This window comes from Pan paniscus, chromosome 18 (assembly GCF_029289425.2).
Source record: "Pan paniscus chromosome 18, NHGRI_mPanPan1-v2.0_pri, whole genome shotgun sequence".
NCBI classification, from domain to species: Eukaryota; Metazoa; Chordata; class Mammalia; order Primates; family Hominidae; genus Pan; species Pan paniscus.
Window position 1 is genome coordinate 37767941 of NC_073267.2, and position 19008 is coordinate 37786948.

General features: G+C 37.1%; 1 protein-coding gene across 1 annotated transcript in view; it reads right to left on the reverse strand.

Moving 5' to 3' along the window:
• Positions 1–3211: 3211 nt before the first annotated feature.
• The window catches only part of LOC117978612 (sodium/hydrogen exchanger 9B1-like), a 38705-nt gene continuing 22908 nt past the window's right edge, over positions 3212–19008 (reverse strand). Inside the window, exons 3-6 of the mRNA XM_063597971.1 lie at positions 18231–18401; positions 15583–15725; positions 14343–14470; positions 3212–4265 (exon numbers count right to left, since the gene is read on the reverse strand). Coding sequence (XP_063454041.1) covers positions 4232–4265; positions 14343–14470; positions 15583–15725; positions 18231–18375 — 450 coding nt within the window. The 5' untranslated portion in view covers positions 18376–18401 and the 3' untranslated portion in view covers positions 3212–4231. The remainder of the gene's footprint in view (positions 4266–14342; positions 14471–15582; positions 15726–18230; positions 18402–19008) is intronic.

A 19008-nucleotide genomic window follows, 5' to 3' on the forward strand; every position in this document is an offset into this window, starting at 1 on the left:
TTCCTTCCTTCCTTCTCTCTCTCTCTTTTTTTTTTTTCTTTTTTTTTGAGATGGAGTCTCACTCTGTTTTCCAGGCTGGAGTGCATTGGTGTGATCTCAGCTCACTGCAACCTCCGCCTCCCCGGTTCAAGTAATTCTCCTGCCTCAGCCTCCTGAGTAGCTGAGATTACAGGTGTGCACCACCACACCCAGCTAATTTTTGTATTTTTAGTACAGACAGGGTTTCATTATGTTGGCCACGCTGGTCTCAAACTCCTGACCTCAAGTGACCACCCATCTCAGCCTCCCAAAGTGCTGGGATTACAGGCGTGAGCCACCGCTCCCGGCCTACTCTGGTTACCAGCATCTTAACTGTAATAATCAAAAAGCATCAATAAACATCAGATATTCAACTGTAACATTTCTCTTACAAGTTACATTTTCACAACGTGACTTGGATGTGATATGGCACACTGATGTGACTATTGTGGTGACGAACATTTGTTGGGACTTTTACATGTGTGGTAGGTGATCCTCACTACCACGTACGAGTTAGGTGAACTTTTTAATCTTCATTTTACAGATGAGAAAACAAAACATTTAACTGACCTGCCAAGATTATAGAGGAGAGAAGTGAGGGAGATAGGGTTGAATCCAGATGGTCTCACTCCAGAGGCAACTTCTTCAGTAAAGGGCCACGTAAGTAAATGTTTTAGGCTTTGTGAGTCAAATGGTCTTTGAGGAAAGCACTCAGCTCTACCACTGTGGCATGAAAGCAGCCACGGACAGTAGGTAAACAAGTAAATGTGGTTGGGACTGTGTGTCAATAAAACTCTATTTACGGGCACTGAATTTGAATTTCATGTAATTTTCACATGTCTTAAAATATTACTTTGGGTTTTTTTTTCAAGTATTTGAAAATGTGAAAACTATCATTATCACATGGTCCATACAAAAATGGGTGATGGGGTGGATTTTGCCTGCAGGCTGTAGTTTGCAGACCCCTGATCTAAAGTATTGACCCTTCCAAGATTTAGATCCTGCCTTTTCCTACCATTTTGTAGTTGTGATAACTTGAGCAAGTCATTTAACTTCTCAGTTTGCTTGCTCTTAGTCACTTAATCTTTTACCTTGATTGATGGTATGCAGTCAGCTATTCATACATTCATATATTCATTTAACAAATATTTATTGAACCCATGCACTGGGCTAGATACTGGAGGTGCTAGATTTTGTCCCTGCCCTCCCTGAGCTTACATTTCAGAGGAAATAACAGATAAATAAGTAAGTATCTTACTTTCAGGACAATCAAATAGGGTAAGGAGCTCCAACCCTATCAAAGGCATCGTGGGGAAATTAGAAAGTAGAGACTTTTTGGACACGGGCAGTTCCATGCCAGGAGGGGGACCTCAAATCATACTTTCACCTCTCCTGCCCTAGACTGATCCTCTTGGGAGAGCACTGAATTATCTAAATTACAGAACCTAGTACATTGCTCTAATTCTTTGACAAAAGATGAATTTGTTTTTCATTGCCATGTTACAAGTTATCATACACTTAGCAGCTTAAAACGACATATATTTATTATCTCAGGTTTTCACGGATCAGGAGTCTAGACAGGCTTAGCTGCCTCTTCTGCTCAGAGTCCTATGAGGCTGTCAATGAGGCATCAGTTGGGCTGTGTTCTCATCTAGAGGTTTGAGTAGAGAAAAATCAGCCTCCAGGTTCATTCGGATTGCTGGCAGAATTCATTTTCTTGTGGCTGTAGAACTCACGGTGGCTTGCTTCTTCGAGGACAACAGGATAATGAAAATGAGTGTTCTCAGAGTCATATATGTAGTAAGATAGTGAGGGCCATGATATCCCATCACCTTTGCCATACAATATAATTCAATCAAGCCAGTGACATCCTATCCATCACCTTTGCTGTATTCTGTTGGCAAGAGGAAGTCACAGTTCCTACCACATGGAATGAGAGGGGATCACCAAGACATAACACTAGAAAGCGGAGGTCACTGGGGTTGTCTTGGAATCCTACCTGCCATAAAATATGCCATCTGAAACATAGGACCGATAGTGGTGCCTGGGTCAAAGGGTTGTCTTACATTTAAAGAGCTTAAAACAGAGCCTGGCATAAAGGAAGAATCTTTTTTTTTTTTTTTTTTGAGACAGAGTCTTGCTCTGCCACCCAGGCTGGAGTGCTGTGGCACGATCCCAGTTCTTTGCAACCTCCACCTCCAGGGTTCAAGTGATTCTCCTGCTTCAGCCTCCCAAGTAGCTGGGACTACAGGTGCAGGGGCAGGCCACTATGTTTGGGCTAATTTTTGTATTTTTAGTGGAGACAGGGTTTTGCCATGTTGGCCAGGCTGGCCTCGAACTCCTGGCTGCAAGTGATCTGCCCACCTCGACCTCCCACAGTGCTGGGATTACAGGCATGTGCCACTGTGCCCGGCCAGGAAGAACTCATTTTGTTTTCCTTATCATCTGCCACTATCATTATTAAGAAGGTTCCAGCCATGTCTCACACAGCTCAGAGCATCCTTTAGCCTCTTCAAGGTGATTTGGGATACTGGGATACTCCTGTGCAGAGAGCAACTTCCCTTCTCTACCTCCAGGGATGTCTATGCAACACTTATTGAATCCACATTACCTCTGACATCTTGAACTTCTCACGCTGGACCTAACAGCTCTGTGCCATCTCATTTTCTAGGTGGAAATGTTTCCTTCAGAGATAGGGTATGTCAACTTTTGCCCATAACCTCTGAGCTCCCAAATTCCAATTTTCTTTCATTCAACAAATTCATCTTACAATCTTCTATTGTGTGCCTACTATATATCAAGTGCTAGGCTTTCTCCTTCTCAGTAGGTCTGTGCCAATCCATAACCCCAGAACTTTTTCTCATTTTGCCTCTTTTAATTTGGCAAAAATTAAAAATTAAATTAAAAAATTAAAAAGAAATTAATTTTTTAAAAAAATTAATTTTTAAAATTTTAATTTTAAAACACAAAGTATCTAAGAACAAAACTGTGAAGACAGTCTATACTTTTATAAAAATTGTGAATATAATAATATAATAATTAAGATAATACCTGAATACTTAGAGAGACATTTCACAAGTGTGAACTAAAAAGCCCCAATTTTACCATTGCCCAACACCACGCCTGGCTAGTTTTTGTGTTTTCAGTAGATACAGTGTTTCACCATTTTGGCCAGGCTGGTCTTGAACTCCTGACCTCAAGTGATATGCCTGCCTTGGCCTCCCAAAGTGCTGGGATTATAGGTGTGAGCCACCATGCCCAGCCAAAGCCTCAATAATATAAAGATGTAATCTCTCCCCCAAATGAATTAATCAGAGATACACCAATCAAAATCTTTGCAGGGACTTTTACTGAGCTTGACAAGCTGATTATAAAATTCATTTGGAAGAATAAGATCTTAGAATGAAAGATCAAGTAAACTTAAGAAAACCAGACACTGTTTTTGTAAAGGTGAAATAGTTAAAACTGAATAATAGTGACATATAAATAGACAAAATAAATTGGGAGAAAAGAGAATACAAAGTGTGGAAACAAATCTATGGGATTTGTTACATCATAAATTGGTATTTTAAATCAGTGGGAGAAAGAAAGAAATCTTTCACAAATGGTGTTGAGATAACTATTTATGTGGAAAGGAATATAGATAGATCCTTACACATAATAAATGTTAAACGCTCAAAAGGAAAAGTAGTAATAAGAAAATGCAGTGGGCTAGGCGTGATGGCTCACACCTGTAATCCCAGCACTTTGGGAGGCTGAGGCGGACAGATCAGGAATCTGAGACCAGCCTGGCCAACATGGCAAAACCAATAGCTGGGTGCAGTGGTGCATGCCTGTAGTCCCAGCTACTTGGGAGGTTGAGGCAGGAGAATCACTTGAACCTGGGAGGTGGAGGTTGCAGTGAGCTGAGATCATGCCACTGCACTACAGCCTGGGTGACAGCAAGGCTCTGAACAACAACAACAAAAAGATGTAGAATAATATATTTGTGATCATGAGGTAAAAAGGACCTTTTGAATGATACATACAAAGGCATTAGACATAAAAAGAGATTTTGATACATACAAAGGCATTAGACATAAAAAGAGATTTTGATACATTCAATTATATTAAAGTAGTACTTCAAAAGCAACTTCAAAAGTACTATAATAAAGTACTACTTCAAAAGCAATTCTGCTCTTTCTCCCCCTTTTTCTCTTTTTCATTTTCAAAGTCAAGTGAACGGTGTTGTGTATTGGCAATTCTGTCTGTTGAAAATAACAAAATACACTTCTTAGAGTGAAAAAAATCATCACAAACAAAATTAAATATCTACTGATATTTGCAGTACATATAATTTACAAATGCATATAACAGATATAATTAATAAAGAAGACCAACTCAACAAAAAAATGGACAAAGATATGAACAGGCTAGTTACAGATAAGGAAAAGCTGAAGGACAACACATATATAAAAGATATTCAAGCTTGTGAATAATCACAGAAATGCAAATTAAAATAACAAAAATATGCCATTTTTTCAATTATCAGACTGGAAAACATTATAAAATTTAATAATATCAAGGATTTGCAAGGATTTTCAAGAACAACAGGTATGCTCATAAGCTACTGGTATTAGGGCAAATTAAAGTGGCCATACCGAAAGGATTTTGGCTGTATATATCAAACTAAAAATGCATGTAACCCAGGTAACTATTCTAGACAAACTTATATTTATGTAAAATGAGACAAATAAAATGCTATTTTTGTTATAACATTGTAAATAAAATCTGCTGTTGACATACAATGTAATCTTATACAATTAAAAGGAATAAACTACATGTGTATCCATCTTGAGATGGATAAACCTCGAGACTATTGTTGAGTGAAAAGAACAAATTGTAAAGTAAAATTTTCTTGGGTATGATTACATAAAAATGCACAAAATAATACTCTTTTTTTCTCTGGGTTCACAAATACATTTGTTAGAAGTCCAGAACATTATTTTTAAAGCTCTAGAATGATAACATAAAATTCATGAAGATGCTGCCACTCTGTCTCCAGCGGCACATGAGTGCACCCCACAGCACCATTGCCCCGGCTGGCACGTGCAAGTATGCAGAACACCCCCATCCCACTCCTGCCGGCACTGCACCCCTGCCAACACATGCATAACTGCTGTGTGCTGCTGCTGCTGGCACATATGTGTGAGTGGGGACCTTGCTACAATCACTACAGTGAAGCACTTTGGCTGGCACACCCCATCAGAGTGTTGTTGCCAGTGGACTGGGAACACCTTAGTGCTTAACATTGAAGGGCCAGACAACAAATCTGTGGGTATGGTACCAGACTTGCAAAGTTAGAGCATGCAGTTCAGGAGTGCTGAGCTGAGCCTTTGCCCCCTGAAATCTTCCAGAAATGAAGCCATTTGACTGAAACTACCTTGTGCCACAGTCAAACCCTCAAGGGCATTAAAGAATATAAAAAAGGAAAAAACTCCATCCAAAGGACAGTGAGTCAAAACATTAAAGGAACCTTAGCCCACACAGATGTGAAAGAACCAGTGCAAGAACTCTGGCAATGTAAAAAGCCAGAATGTCTTCCTGTCTTCAAGCAATCATACTAACTCTCCAAAAATGGTTGTTAACCAGGACTAAATGACAGACATAGATTTCAGAATCTGGATAGAAACAAAGATCATTGAGATTCAGAAGAAAGTCAAAATCCAATCCAAATAATCTAAGGAATCCAATAAGATGACATAAAAGCTGAAAGATGAAATAGGCATTTTAAGAAAGAACCAAACTAAACTGATAGAGCTGAAAAATGCACCTCAAGAATTTCATAATGCAGTAACAAGTACTAACAGTAGAACAGACCAAGCTGAGGAAAGAATCCCAGATCTCAAAGACCACTTCTTTGAATCAACTCAGTCATATGAAAATAAACAACAAAAAAGAATGAACAAAACCTCTGAGAAATCTGAGATTATGTAAAGAGACCAAACATATGACTCAAGGCATCACTCAAAGAAAGGGAGAAAGAACAAGCAAGTTGGAAAACATATTTGAGGATACTGCCCACAAAAATTTCCCAAATCTTGCTAGAGAAGTCACCATTTAAATCCAGGAAATGCAGAGAATCCTGTGAGATACTATACAAGATGACCATCCCCAAGACAGAGAGTCATCAGATTCCCCAAGGTCAACATGAAATAAAAAAATATGAAAGGCAGCTAAAGTGAAGGGGCAGGTCACATACAAAGGGAATCCCATCAGGCTAACAGTGGAACTATAAGAACTATAAGATACTCTACAATCCAAAAGAAATTGGGGGCCTATATTCAGCATTCTTTTTTTTTTTTTTCGAGACGGAGTCTCACTCTGTTGCCCAGGCTGGAGTGCACTGGTGCTATCTCGGCTCACTGCAACCTCCACTTCCCGGGTTCAAGCAATTCTTCTCCCTCAGCCTCCCAAGTAGCTGGGACTACAGGTGCACACCACAACACCTGGCAATTTTTTGTAATTTTAGTAGAGACAGGATTTCACCATATTGGCCAAGGTGGTCTCAAATTCCTGACCTCGTGATCTGCCCACCTCGGCCTCTCAAAGTGCTGGGATTACAGGTGTGAGCCACCACGCCCGGCCTTCAGCATTCTTAAAAAAAAAAAAAAAAAAAACTTGGCTGGGTATGGTGGCTCATGCCTGTAATCCCAGCACTTTGGGAGGCTGAGGGGGGCAGAACACAAGGTCAAGAGATCAAGACCATCCTGGCCAACATGGTGAAATCTCATCTCTAATAAAAATACAAAAATTAGCTGGGCATGGTGGTGCATGTCTGTAGTCCCAGCTACTCGGGAGGCTGAGGCAAGAGAATCACTTAACCCAGGAGGTGGAGGTTGCAGTGAGCTGAGATAGCACCACTGCACTCCAGCCTGGGGACAGAGCAAGACTCTGTTGCAAAAAAAAAAAAAAAAATTCAACCAAGAACTTAATATCCAGCCAAACTAAACTTCATATGTGAAGGAGAAGTAAGATCCTTTTCAGACAAACAAATGCTAACGGAATCTGTTACCACCAGACATGCCCTACAAGAGGTCCTTAAGGGAGTGCTAAGCGTGGAAGTGAAAGACTGTTAATGGCCACCACAAAAATACATTTAAGTACATAGACCATTGACGTTGTAAAGTAACTACACAATCAAGTCTGCATAATAACCAGCTAACAACATAATGGCAGGACCAAAGCTATAAATACCAATATTAACTGTGAATGTAAACAGTATAAATGCCCTGCTTAAAACTCACAGAATGGCAAGTTGGATAAAGAAGCAAAGCCCAACTGTATCTGTTGTCAAGAGACCCAGCTCATATGCAACAATACCCATTGGCTTGAAGTAAAAGGATGGAAAAAAATCTACCAAGCAAATGCAAAACAAAAAAGGGTAAGCATTGTTATTCTAATTCAGACAAAATAGACTTTAAACCAACAACAATCAAAAAGACAAAGAAGGGCACTACGTAACGATAAAGGGTTCAATTCAACAAGAAGACAACTGTCTGAAAGATAAATGTGCTCAAAACTGGAGCATTCACATTTGTAAAACAAGTTCATAGAGACCTATAGAGAGACTTAGATAACCACAGAATAATAGTGGGAGACTTCAACATCTCACTGATGGTACTAGACAGATCATAGAGACAGAAAATGCACAAAGATATTCAGGACTTGAAGTCAACATTTGGCTAAATGGACCTAACAGCCATCTACAGAACACTCCATCCAACAACAACAGAATATATCTTCCTCTCATCTGTACATGGCATATATTGTAAAATTGATCACACTATCAGTCTAAAATTATTTTCAATAAATTAAAAAAAGCCCCTGAAATCATGCCAACCACACTCTTGGACCGCTCAGTGTAGCAAAAATAGAAGTCAACACCAAGAAGAACTCTCAAAACCATACAATTACATGGAAATTAAACAACCTGTGCCTGAATGACTTTTGGATAAACAGTGAAATTAAGGCAGAAACCAATATATTCTTTGAAACTAATTAAAACAAAGATAAAATATTCTAGGCTCTCTAAGACACAGGCAAAGCAGTGTTAAGGGAAAAGTTTATCGTGCTAAATGCCCATATTGAAAAGTTAGAAGGATCTTAAATTAACAACCTAATATCATACCTAAAGGAACCAGAAAAACAAGAGGAAACCAACCCAAAGCTAGCAGAAGAAAATAAATAACCAAAATCAGAGCAGAATGGAATGAAATTGAGTCATGAAAAGCCATACAAAAGATAAATGAAACTAAAAGCTGGTTCTTCAAAAGAATAAATAAATTTGATAGGTCACTAGCTAGACCAATAAGGAAAAAAAAAGAGAAGATACAAAAAACACAATCAGAAATGGTAAAGTGGACATTACCGCCAACCACACAGAAATACAAAAAACTCTCAGAGACTAAGATGAACATGTTTATGCAAACAAAGTAGAACACCTACAAGAAATGGGTAAATTTCTGGAAACATACAACCTCCCAAGATTGAACTAGGAAGAAACTGAAATCCTAAACAAACCAAAAATGAGTTCTGAAACTGAATGAGTAATAAAAAGTCTCTGAGCCAAAAAAAAAAAAAGCAAGCCCAGGACCCAACAGATTCACAGACAAATTCTACCAGAAGTGTAAAGAAGAGCTGGTACCAATGCTACTGAAATTATTCTGAAAAAATGAGGAGGAAGGATCCCTCCCTAACTCATTTTATGAGGTCAGCATCATTCAGATATGAAAACCTGGCAGAGACACAACAAAAAAGAAAACTTCAGGACAGTTATCACTGATGATCATAGATGCAAAAATCCTCAACAAAATACAAGCCAACTGAATCCAGCAGCATATCAAAAAGCTAGTCCACTATGATCAAGTAAGCTTTGTTGCTGGGATGCAAGTTTGGTTCAAGATATACAAACCAATAAATGTGATTCATCATAAAATAGAACTAAAAATAAAAACATCCCTTCTTGATATAAACCCTCAACAAATGAGTTACTGAAGGAGCATACCTCAAAATAATTGAAGCCATTTATGACAAACCCACAGCCAACTTCATACTGAATGGGAAAAAGCTGGAATATTCCCTTTGAGAACTGGAACAAGACAAGGATGCCCACTCTCACTACTCCTATTCAACATAGTGCTGGATGTCCTAGCCAGTGCAATTAGGCAAGAGAAAGAAACACAGACATCTAAATAGGAAGAATGGAAGTCAAACTATGCCTCTTCATAGGTGAAACACTTTTATACCAAGAAAACCCCATAGTAGCCTCTCGAGAGCTCCCAGATCTGACAAATGACTTCAGCAAAGTTTCAGGATACAAAAATCAATGTACAAAAATCTGTAGCATTTCTATACACCAACAACATCCAAGCTGACAGCCAAATCAAGAATGCAATCCCATTCACAGTAGCCACAAAAAAACTACAAAATACCTTGGAATACAGCTAAGCAGGGAGCTGAAAAATCTCTAAAATGAAAATTACAAACGAGTGCTCAAAGAATCAGAGACAACAGAAACAAAAGGAAAACATTCCATGATCACAGATAGGAAGAAGCAATATTGTTAAAATGGCCATACTGTCTAAGGCTATTTACAGAGACAATGCTAATCCTATCATATCACCAATGACATTTTTCACAGGATTAAAAAAAAGCATTCTAAAATTCATTTGGAGCCAAAAAAAAAAAAGCCCAAATAGCCAAAGCAATCCTAAGCAAAAAGAACAAAGTCAAAAGCGTCACACTACCTGACTTCGAATGGTACTACAATGCTACAGTAAGCAAAACAGCATGGTTATGCTCAGCAAAATAAATAATCAGCAGAGTAAAAAGACAACCTATACAGTGGGAGAAAATCTTTACAAACTATGCATCCAGCAAAGTACTAATATCCAGAATCTATAAGGAACTCAAAAACAGACATAGACCAGTGGAACAGGTTACAGAACGCAGAAATAAAGCCGCACACCTATAGCCATCTACTCTTCAACAAACTTGACAAAAACAAGCAATGGGGAAGGGAATCCCTACTTGGAAATTGTGCTGGGATAACTGGCTAGCCGTATGCAGAAAATTGAAACTGGACTCCATACGTTTCACCGTTTACAAAAATCAACTCAAGGTAGATTAAAGACTTAAGTGTAAAACCCAAAACTATAAAAACCCTGGAAGATAGCCTAAGAAATACCATTCTGGATACAGGCCATTCTGGACATATCCTAGGAAATTTCAATTCTGGAAAACACTTTATGACAAAGATGCCAAAAGCAATTGCAACAAAAACAAAAATTGACAAATGGGACCTAATTAAACTAAAGGGCTTCTGCACAGCAAAAGAAATCATCAACAAACAACCTATGCAATGGGAGAAAATATTTGCAAACCATGCATTCGACAAAAGTCTAATATCCAGAATCCAAAAAGAACTTAGAAAAATCAACAAGCAAAAATCTAACAACCCCATTAAATGCGCAAAGGACAGGACAAGACACTTCTCAAAAGAAGACAAACACGTAGTCAACAAGCATACAAAAAAATATTCAACATCACTAATCATTGGAGAAATGCAAAACAAAAGTGCAATGAGATACAACCTCACAGAAGGCAGAATGCCTATTATTAAAAAGTCAAAAAGTAATAGATGCTGGCAAGTTTGGGGAGCTACTCCCAGCTCTTTGGAAGGCTGAGGCATGAGAATTGCTTGAACCTGGGAGGCAGAGGTTGCAGTGAGCTGAGATTGGGCCATTGCACTCTAGCCTGGGCAACAGAGCAAGACTCCATCTCAAAAAAAAAAAATACAGAAAGAGAAAGAAAGAAAAACCCACAGCCAACATTATACTGAATGGGGAAAAGTTGAAAGCATTCCCCTGAGAACTGGAACAAGACAAGGATGCCCACTTTCACCACTTCTATTCAACATAGTACTGGAAGTCCTAGCCAGAGCAATCAGACAAGACAAAGAAATAAAGGGCATCTAAATCAGTAAAGAGGAAGTCAAAGTGTTGCTGTTCCTGATGATATGATCATATAATGAGAAAACCCTAAAGACTCATCCAAAAAGCTCCTAGATCTGATAAGTGAGTTCAGTAATGTTTCAGGATACAACATCAATGTACACAAATCAGTAGCACTGGTATACACCGACGGTGACTGAGCTGAGAATTAAATCAAGATCTCAACCCCTTTTAAAACAGCTACAAAAAAACCAAAACAAACAAACAAAACCAAAGAAAAAAACCCCAAGCAAACCAACTTAGGAATATACCTAACCAAGGAGGTGAAAGACCTCTACAGTGAAAACTACAAAGCACTGCAGAAAGAAATCATAGATGACACAAACAAATAAAAACACATCACATGCTCATGGATAGGTAGAATCAATATTGTGAAAATGACCATACTGCCAAAAGCAATCTACATCATCATTCTTCCCCGAGCTAGAAAAAGCAATCCTAAAATTCATGTGGAAGCCAAAAATAGTCTGCATAATGAAAGCAAGACTAAGCAAAAAGAACAAATGTGGATGCATCACATTGCTTGACTTCAAGCTATATTATAAGGGTATAGTCACCAAAGCAGCATAATACGGGTATAAAAATAGGCACATAGACTAATGGAACTGAATAGAGAACCGAGAAATAAAGCCAAATACTTAAGCCAACTGATCTTTAACAAAGGAAACAAAAACATAAAGTTGGGAAAGGACACCATATTCAACAAATGGTGCTGGGATAATTGGCAAGCCATATGCAGAAGAATGAAACTGCATCCTCATCTCTCACCTTATACAAAAATCAACTCAAGATGGATCAAAGACTTAAATCTAACACCTAAAACTATAAAAATTCTAGAAGGTAACATTGGAAATACCCTTCTAGACATTTGCTTAGGCAAAGACTTCATGACCAAGAACCCAAAAGCAAAGGCAACAAAAACAAAGATAAATAGATGGGACTTAATTAAACTAAGAAGCTTCTACACAGCAAAAGAAATAATCAGCAGAGTAAAAAGACAACCTATAGAGTGGGAGAAAATCTTTACAAACTATGCATCCAACAAAGTACTAATATCCAAAATCTATAAGGAACTCAAATCAGCAAGAAAAAACCAAATTATCCTATCAAAAAGTGTGCTAAGGACATGAATAGACACTTCCCAAAAGAAGATATAAATGGCCAAGAAACATGAAAAAATCCTCAATATCACTAATTATCAGGGAAATGCAAACAAAACCAAAATGCGATACCATCTCACTCCTCCAAGAAGAGCCATAATCAAAAAATTAAAAAAAATTGATGTTGCCATGGGTGTGGTAAAAAGGGAACACTTTTACACTGCTGGGGGGAATGTAAACTAGTACAACCACTATGGAAAAGAGTATGAAGATTTCTTAAATAATTAAAAGTAGATCTACCATTTGATCTAGCAATCCCACTACTGGGTATCTACCCAGAGGAAAAGAAGTCATTATATGAGAAAAACACTTGCACACACGTTTTTTGCAGCACAATTTGCAATTGTGAAAGATATGGAACTAGCTCAAATGCCCATCAATCAATGAATGCATAGAGAAAATGTGGTGTATATATATGTGTGTATATACACACATATATGTGTATATATGTGTATATGTGCATATACACATATATATGTGTGTATATATGTGTATGTGTGTATATATATACACACACAGACCATGGACGGAATACTACTCAGCTATAAAAAGGAATGAAATAATGGCATTCACAGCAGCCTGGAAGGAGTCGGACACCATTATTCTAAGTGAAGTAATTCAGGAATGAAAAAACCAAACATTGTATGTTCTGACTTATAAGTGGGAGTTATGCTATGAGGATGCAAAAGCATAAGAATGATACAATGGACTTTGGGGACTTAGGGGGAAGAGTAGGAGGAGGGTGAGGGATAAAAGACTACACCTTGGGTGCAGTGTACACTGCTCTGGTGATGGGTGCACCAAAATCTCAGAAATTACCACTACAAATATTTTCCATGTAAACAAACACCACTTGTTCCTTAAAAACTAATGAAAAAAATAAAAAAGACATGAGATCAACCTAAATGCCCATCAATGGTGAACTAGATAAAGAAAATGTGGCACATATACACCATATAATAATACACAGCCATAAGAAAGAACGAGATCATGTCCTTTGGAGCAACGTGGATGGAGTTGAGGCCATTATGCAAAGTGAATTAACACAGGAACAGGAAACCAAATATCCCATATTCTCACTTATAAGTGGGAGCTAAACACTGAGTACACATGGACAGAAAGAAGGGAACAATCATCACTAGGTGAATTTGAGGGTGGAGGGTGGAAGGAGGGGGAGAATAGAAAAACTACCTATTGGGTATTATACTTACAACCTGGGTGACAAAATAATCTGCATACCAAACCCCTGTGACATGCAATTTAGCCATATAACAAGCCTGCTCATGTACCCCTTGAGCCAAAATAAAAATTGGAGAAGAAAAAAACTCCTAAGAGTTGTCACTTTGGGTAGAGTTATGGGCATTATGATTTGAAGGCATAGTTTAAGGTCATTCCTCCTTTATTTATAAAGTTCTAATTTTTAAAATAAAAGTGCATTTGAGTATTTAATCATAAACATTAAAAATTCACTGGATTTTGTAGTAACTATGTAATGGATGAACTTTGCTATGAGTGTCATTGGAATGGATAAGCAGAGACAAAAGTTGATGAATTAAGAAATGAAAAGGAGTTAGGATCTAGAGACAGTAGCTATAGACTTATTTTGAGGAATTCAAACATAAGATAAATGGATGGTAGATAAAGATGGATGGGGCATTGGATATACGGCAAGAGTTTTTGTTTGCTTGCTTTCTTTAAAATGGGAGAGTTTATATTTATACACCTATGTCTATATAAAATGTTTCTCAAATATATATATACACACACACACATATATATGAAATGTGCAACTGTATTTACATATAGCTATGAGGAAGAGGCCATTAGATAGACTAAAACATACAGATACGTTATAATACAGATGAAAAGGAATAAATTGATCACGTGAATTTTCTTTATGATAAACATTTAGGGGCTATGAATGTTTGTTAAAAAAATTTCGTGCAATTTGGGACATTCTCTGCTTTTAATCAACTGCTTTCCAAGGATTTTAACACTGTGAAATGAATTTTAATAGAGATTTTCTATACAATATTCTGAATGTTTTAACAGTTTTAAACAAGCATCCTTAATTGAATATTTTCATAAGAAAAAATGAGAAAGAAATTACCCTAATAGAATTGCCCATTGCCAGGGAAATTTCATAATGAAGTGGGAAAAAACAGCAGCAGCACTTGCCTCCATGAGGCATGGACCTACAGCCAATCTGAAACAAACCACCTTCAAATGTCTCAAAGCCTGAAACACAAAACAGTCACATTTGATGCATTTACAATGGCCAACAAGAAAATTATTTTAACAAATGTTGGACTATAAAGTCTTTTTTCATAAGAAGCTTTCACTAAACAAAATCTCATTTCAACAGATTGTCCCACTGGACTTTGAACTCTATTATATTTTATATGTCATCATAGGTTGGATTATAAACAATTTCATCTTTTATAAAATATTATTGTATTTTAATTATTAAAATATCAATTTTACTGTGATTAAATAGCTAATGCTACCTTCCTGAACTTTCCTAATACATAGTATAATAGTGTCCTAGTAGTGTTTTCCCATTAACTTTTTGATATGAACTCTTTGATTAACTTAATAAGTATAAATACAATACTAACATGCCAAAGAAAATAACTTAAAAACTGCATAATTCATTTTAAAAGGGAGAACTTTTCAATTTTCTCCTTGGTTCACAGTTTCTGCTGGAGAATATAATCTCATTGGCTATAATTATTTATGCTCTTGAGCTATTTCTATTAAACCACATTTGCCACATTTATTTGAGTGGCTGTCATATTCATGAATAGTCATCTTCTTATAGATGGGATTTATGACCCCTAGAATGTAATATTTTAAGAAATGCTTTAAAAGATTAGATTTTACAATAATGCAAAGATAATCAGGAACATAATCCTGTAGAAAAAACGTCATAAAAAATTACTGAAATCCTTAATCTCCCTAAAAAAAGAAAAAGAATTGTATAAGGTTTTTCTTATAAAACGTTTGTTTGTTTTGTTTTGTTTTGTTTTTTGAGACGGAGTCTCACTCTGTCCCCCAGGCTGGATTGCAGTGGCACTATCTCAGCTCACTGCAACCTCTGTCACTCAGGTTCAAGCGATTCTCTTGCCTCAGCCTCCCGAGTAGCTGGGATTACCAGGTAAATGCCACCATGCACGGCTAATTTTTGTAGATTACAGGCATGAGCCATCATGCCCGGCCTTTTTTTCTTTATCTTAGGTTTGTTTACAGACTCCACTTGGAACAGGTAAATAAAATTTTTGCTTCCTTTTCTTTCTCACCATCCTCTAATATTTGAAATAACCTTACTCGATTTGTAATTGTAAATCTACCTGTGGATCGAGTCCAAGCCCAGCTTGTATTAGAATAATGTTAAGAGCAATGCTTCTTAAAATTGAAGACCATGCGTTAGGAACATGGACATGTTCACTGATGAATGGAACATTCCTAATTGTAAATCCAGCCAGTAACATCCCTTAAAAGAAAGAAAATAAACATACATGACAGTTCATTTTTCTGAGAAAGAAAACAGAAATGTTTACTTTATTTTCTAATGCACTATGTCTCTCATTATTTTGGTAAAGGGCAGGTTACAAGCAAGTAGAGAAGGCAGCATGAATAAAGGAATGGCGATAAGAAACAATACACCTAAATGGGGTTCAACAAGTAATTTAGTGTTGCTGGAACACACAGGGCAAGGAAAGGAGGGAGGAGAATGAGCTTGGTGGGCCAGATCATAGAAAGGTCTCCTCCCACTTTGGCAAAGTAAGGCACCATGGGAAGGTTTTAGGCAGGAAGTAATATAATGAGTCTTGCGATTTTTATATGAGGGTCTTGGTGACTTAGTTAGGGATAAAACTGGAGACAGAGACCAAATTGAAGGCTCTGTCACAGTCCACGCAAAAGTTGGAAACAAATAGCCTAAGCTAGAGCAAAAGAGAAAGTTTGGAGTGGAGGAAAATGATTCAATAAATACTTAGAAGGTGCTGTAAGAAAACTGTGGATACAGAAGGGACAGCAGAGATAAGATGTAGAGATTATCTCTACTGACAGTGTACTGAATATATATTTATTTTTGGGGACAGGGTCTCATTCTGTTGCCCAAGGTGAGTGCAGTGATGCAAACATGGCTCACTGTAGGCTTAACCTCCTGAGCTCAAGTGATCCTCTTGCCTTAGCCTTCTGAGTAGCTGAGACCCAGAAAAATTTTTAATATTTTGTAAAGACAAGGTCTGCTATGTTGCCCAGGCTGGTTTTGAACTCCTGGGCTCAGGTGATCCTCCTGCCTTGGCCTCCCAAAGTGCTGGGATTATGGGCATGAGCCACCATGCCTGGCCCACTGTACTGAATATTTAGATATATTTGAATACAGTAAGTTCTCACTTAACATCGTCGATAGGTGATTGGAAATGGCAACTTTGAGTAAAATGGTATATAATAAAACCAATTTTAGCATAGGCTAAATGATATAAACAAGAGTCAATTTCCTACAGCATATTTCTGGTCACAAAACATCATCAAACTTCTCAATAAAGATCCAAAACACTTCTAGTATTAAACAATGAAATAAATGTGAGCTCTACATACATTTTACAAAGTTTTATAAAATAAATAAGATAATTCTTTACTTAATTTTTGATGAATCCACGAGTGATGGTGGTTATAGCAGTGATGGTTAAAATCAAAGAATAAATGTTTACAAAGTGAAAATTGTAAGGAGCACCTCCTCCCACTATACAGTTCAAAAACAAACACAAATATGGTAGGCTGGCTGAGAGTTTTCACATCACATTGTTTATTGTCTTGCATTTGTATGGTTATCATATACTTAACAAAATTTTATTTTGCAATAATTTATATTCATTCATTTATTCATTGTACAATCCACTAGTTCAGGGTCATTGTACAATCCACTAGAATACTAGTTCAGGGTCAAAGGTGACTGAAACTTAATCCAAAAAAATCAAGGAGGGACTCCCTCTCTAACACATTCTATGAATCTAGTATCACAATTATACCCAAATCAGGCAAAGCCATACACACACACACACACACACACACACACACACACACACACACTACTGGTCAATATCCCTGATGAACATAGATGCAAAAATTCTCAACTAGCAAAATGAATTCAATAGTACATCAAAAAGATAATATAGTTAAGTGGGTTTTACTCCAGAAATACAAGGATGGTTCAACATGTGAATCATTCTTCCATAAAGACATATACACACATATGTTCATTGTGGCACTATTCACAATAAAAAGACATGGAATCAACTTAAATGACTAAATAAAGAAAATGTGTTACATATACACCATGGAATACTATGCAGTCATAAAAAAGAATGGCATCATGTCCTTTGTAGCAACATGGATAGAGCTGAACACCATTATCCTAAGTGAAATAACTCAGAAACAGAAAACTCCAATACCACATGTTCTCACTTATATGTGGTAGCTAAACAATGGGTACATATGGACATAAAGATGGAAATAATAGACACTGGGGAGTCCAAAAGGAGAGAGGGTTGGAGGGTTAAGGTTGAAAAATTTCCTATAGGGTATAGTATTCACTGTTTGGTGATGGGTTCACTAGAACCCAAATCTCACCATTATGCAATATATCCATGTACCAAACCTGCACATGTACTCCATGAATCTAAAATTTTTAAAGATTCTATTAAACAATAAAGCAACAGGAATAATGTACTAAGGATATTAAATTTATTTTAAAAATAAATTTTGGATAAAACTTGTGTGTGTATATATGTAGACAGAGAGAGAAATAAATGGCCCTATAAAAGAGCTATACACACACACACACACACACATACAGCAAATACACACATGAAGAAACTATATAAAACATACTACATTGAAATATTTCTGAATTATGACTAATTCAACAAGAAAATGTTCAAAATTTGCATATAGTCAATAATAAAGAAAAGAGAGTTAATTATATACTTACCAAGAAGAGGTGGAAGTGGAGGCACTAAAGGTATTCTAATGAGTTGTAAAATTTTTCCCCCAATAATGGCACTATAAAAAATAATTAACAATCCAAATAAATTTCCACCAGGGAGAGCTTCAGAGCCTAAGATTGACCAGGTCATACACCATATCACAAACAGTGTAACTCCTGAAATACAAAAAAGTGTACAGCTATATATCCACATACACATAGATGTATACAAACAAAGGATCAATTCTCTTTTATCGTATATACTAATAGCCAGTTCTATAAAATGATACATGGTATAGATCAACATTGCTTACTAGTTTGGTGAAAGAGATATCTGCTTAACATATATTCCAAATAACCTGTCAATTTATGAAGTAGGTTTTAAACAAAGTGTTTTCACTTTAAAAATATTTAAAAACTATATGTGGGCCAGGTGCAGTGGCTCACGCCTTAATCCCAGCACTTTGGGAGGCTGAGGTGGGCTGGATCACATGAGGTCAGGAGTTTGAGACCAACCTGGCCAACACAGTGAAATCCCGTCTCTACTAAAAACACAAAAATTAGCCACGCGTGGTGGTGCGTGCCTGTTATCCCAGCTACATGGGAGGCTGAGTCAGGAGAATTGCTTAAACCCAGGAGGTGGAGGTTGCAGTGAGCCAAGATTGTGCCACTGCACTCCAGCCTGGGTGACAGAGTGAGACTCAGTCTCAATAAAAAAATTAAAAAAATAAAAAAAAACCTATATGTGAACTCTTGAAAATGCTAACTTATAATATATGATAGT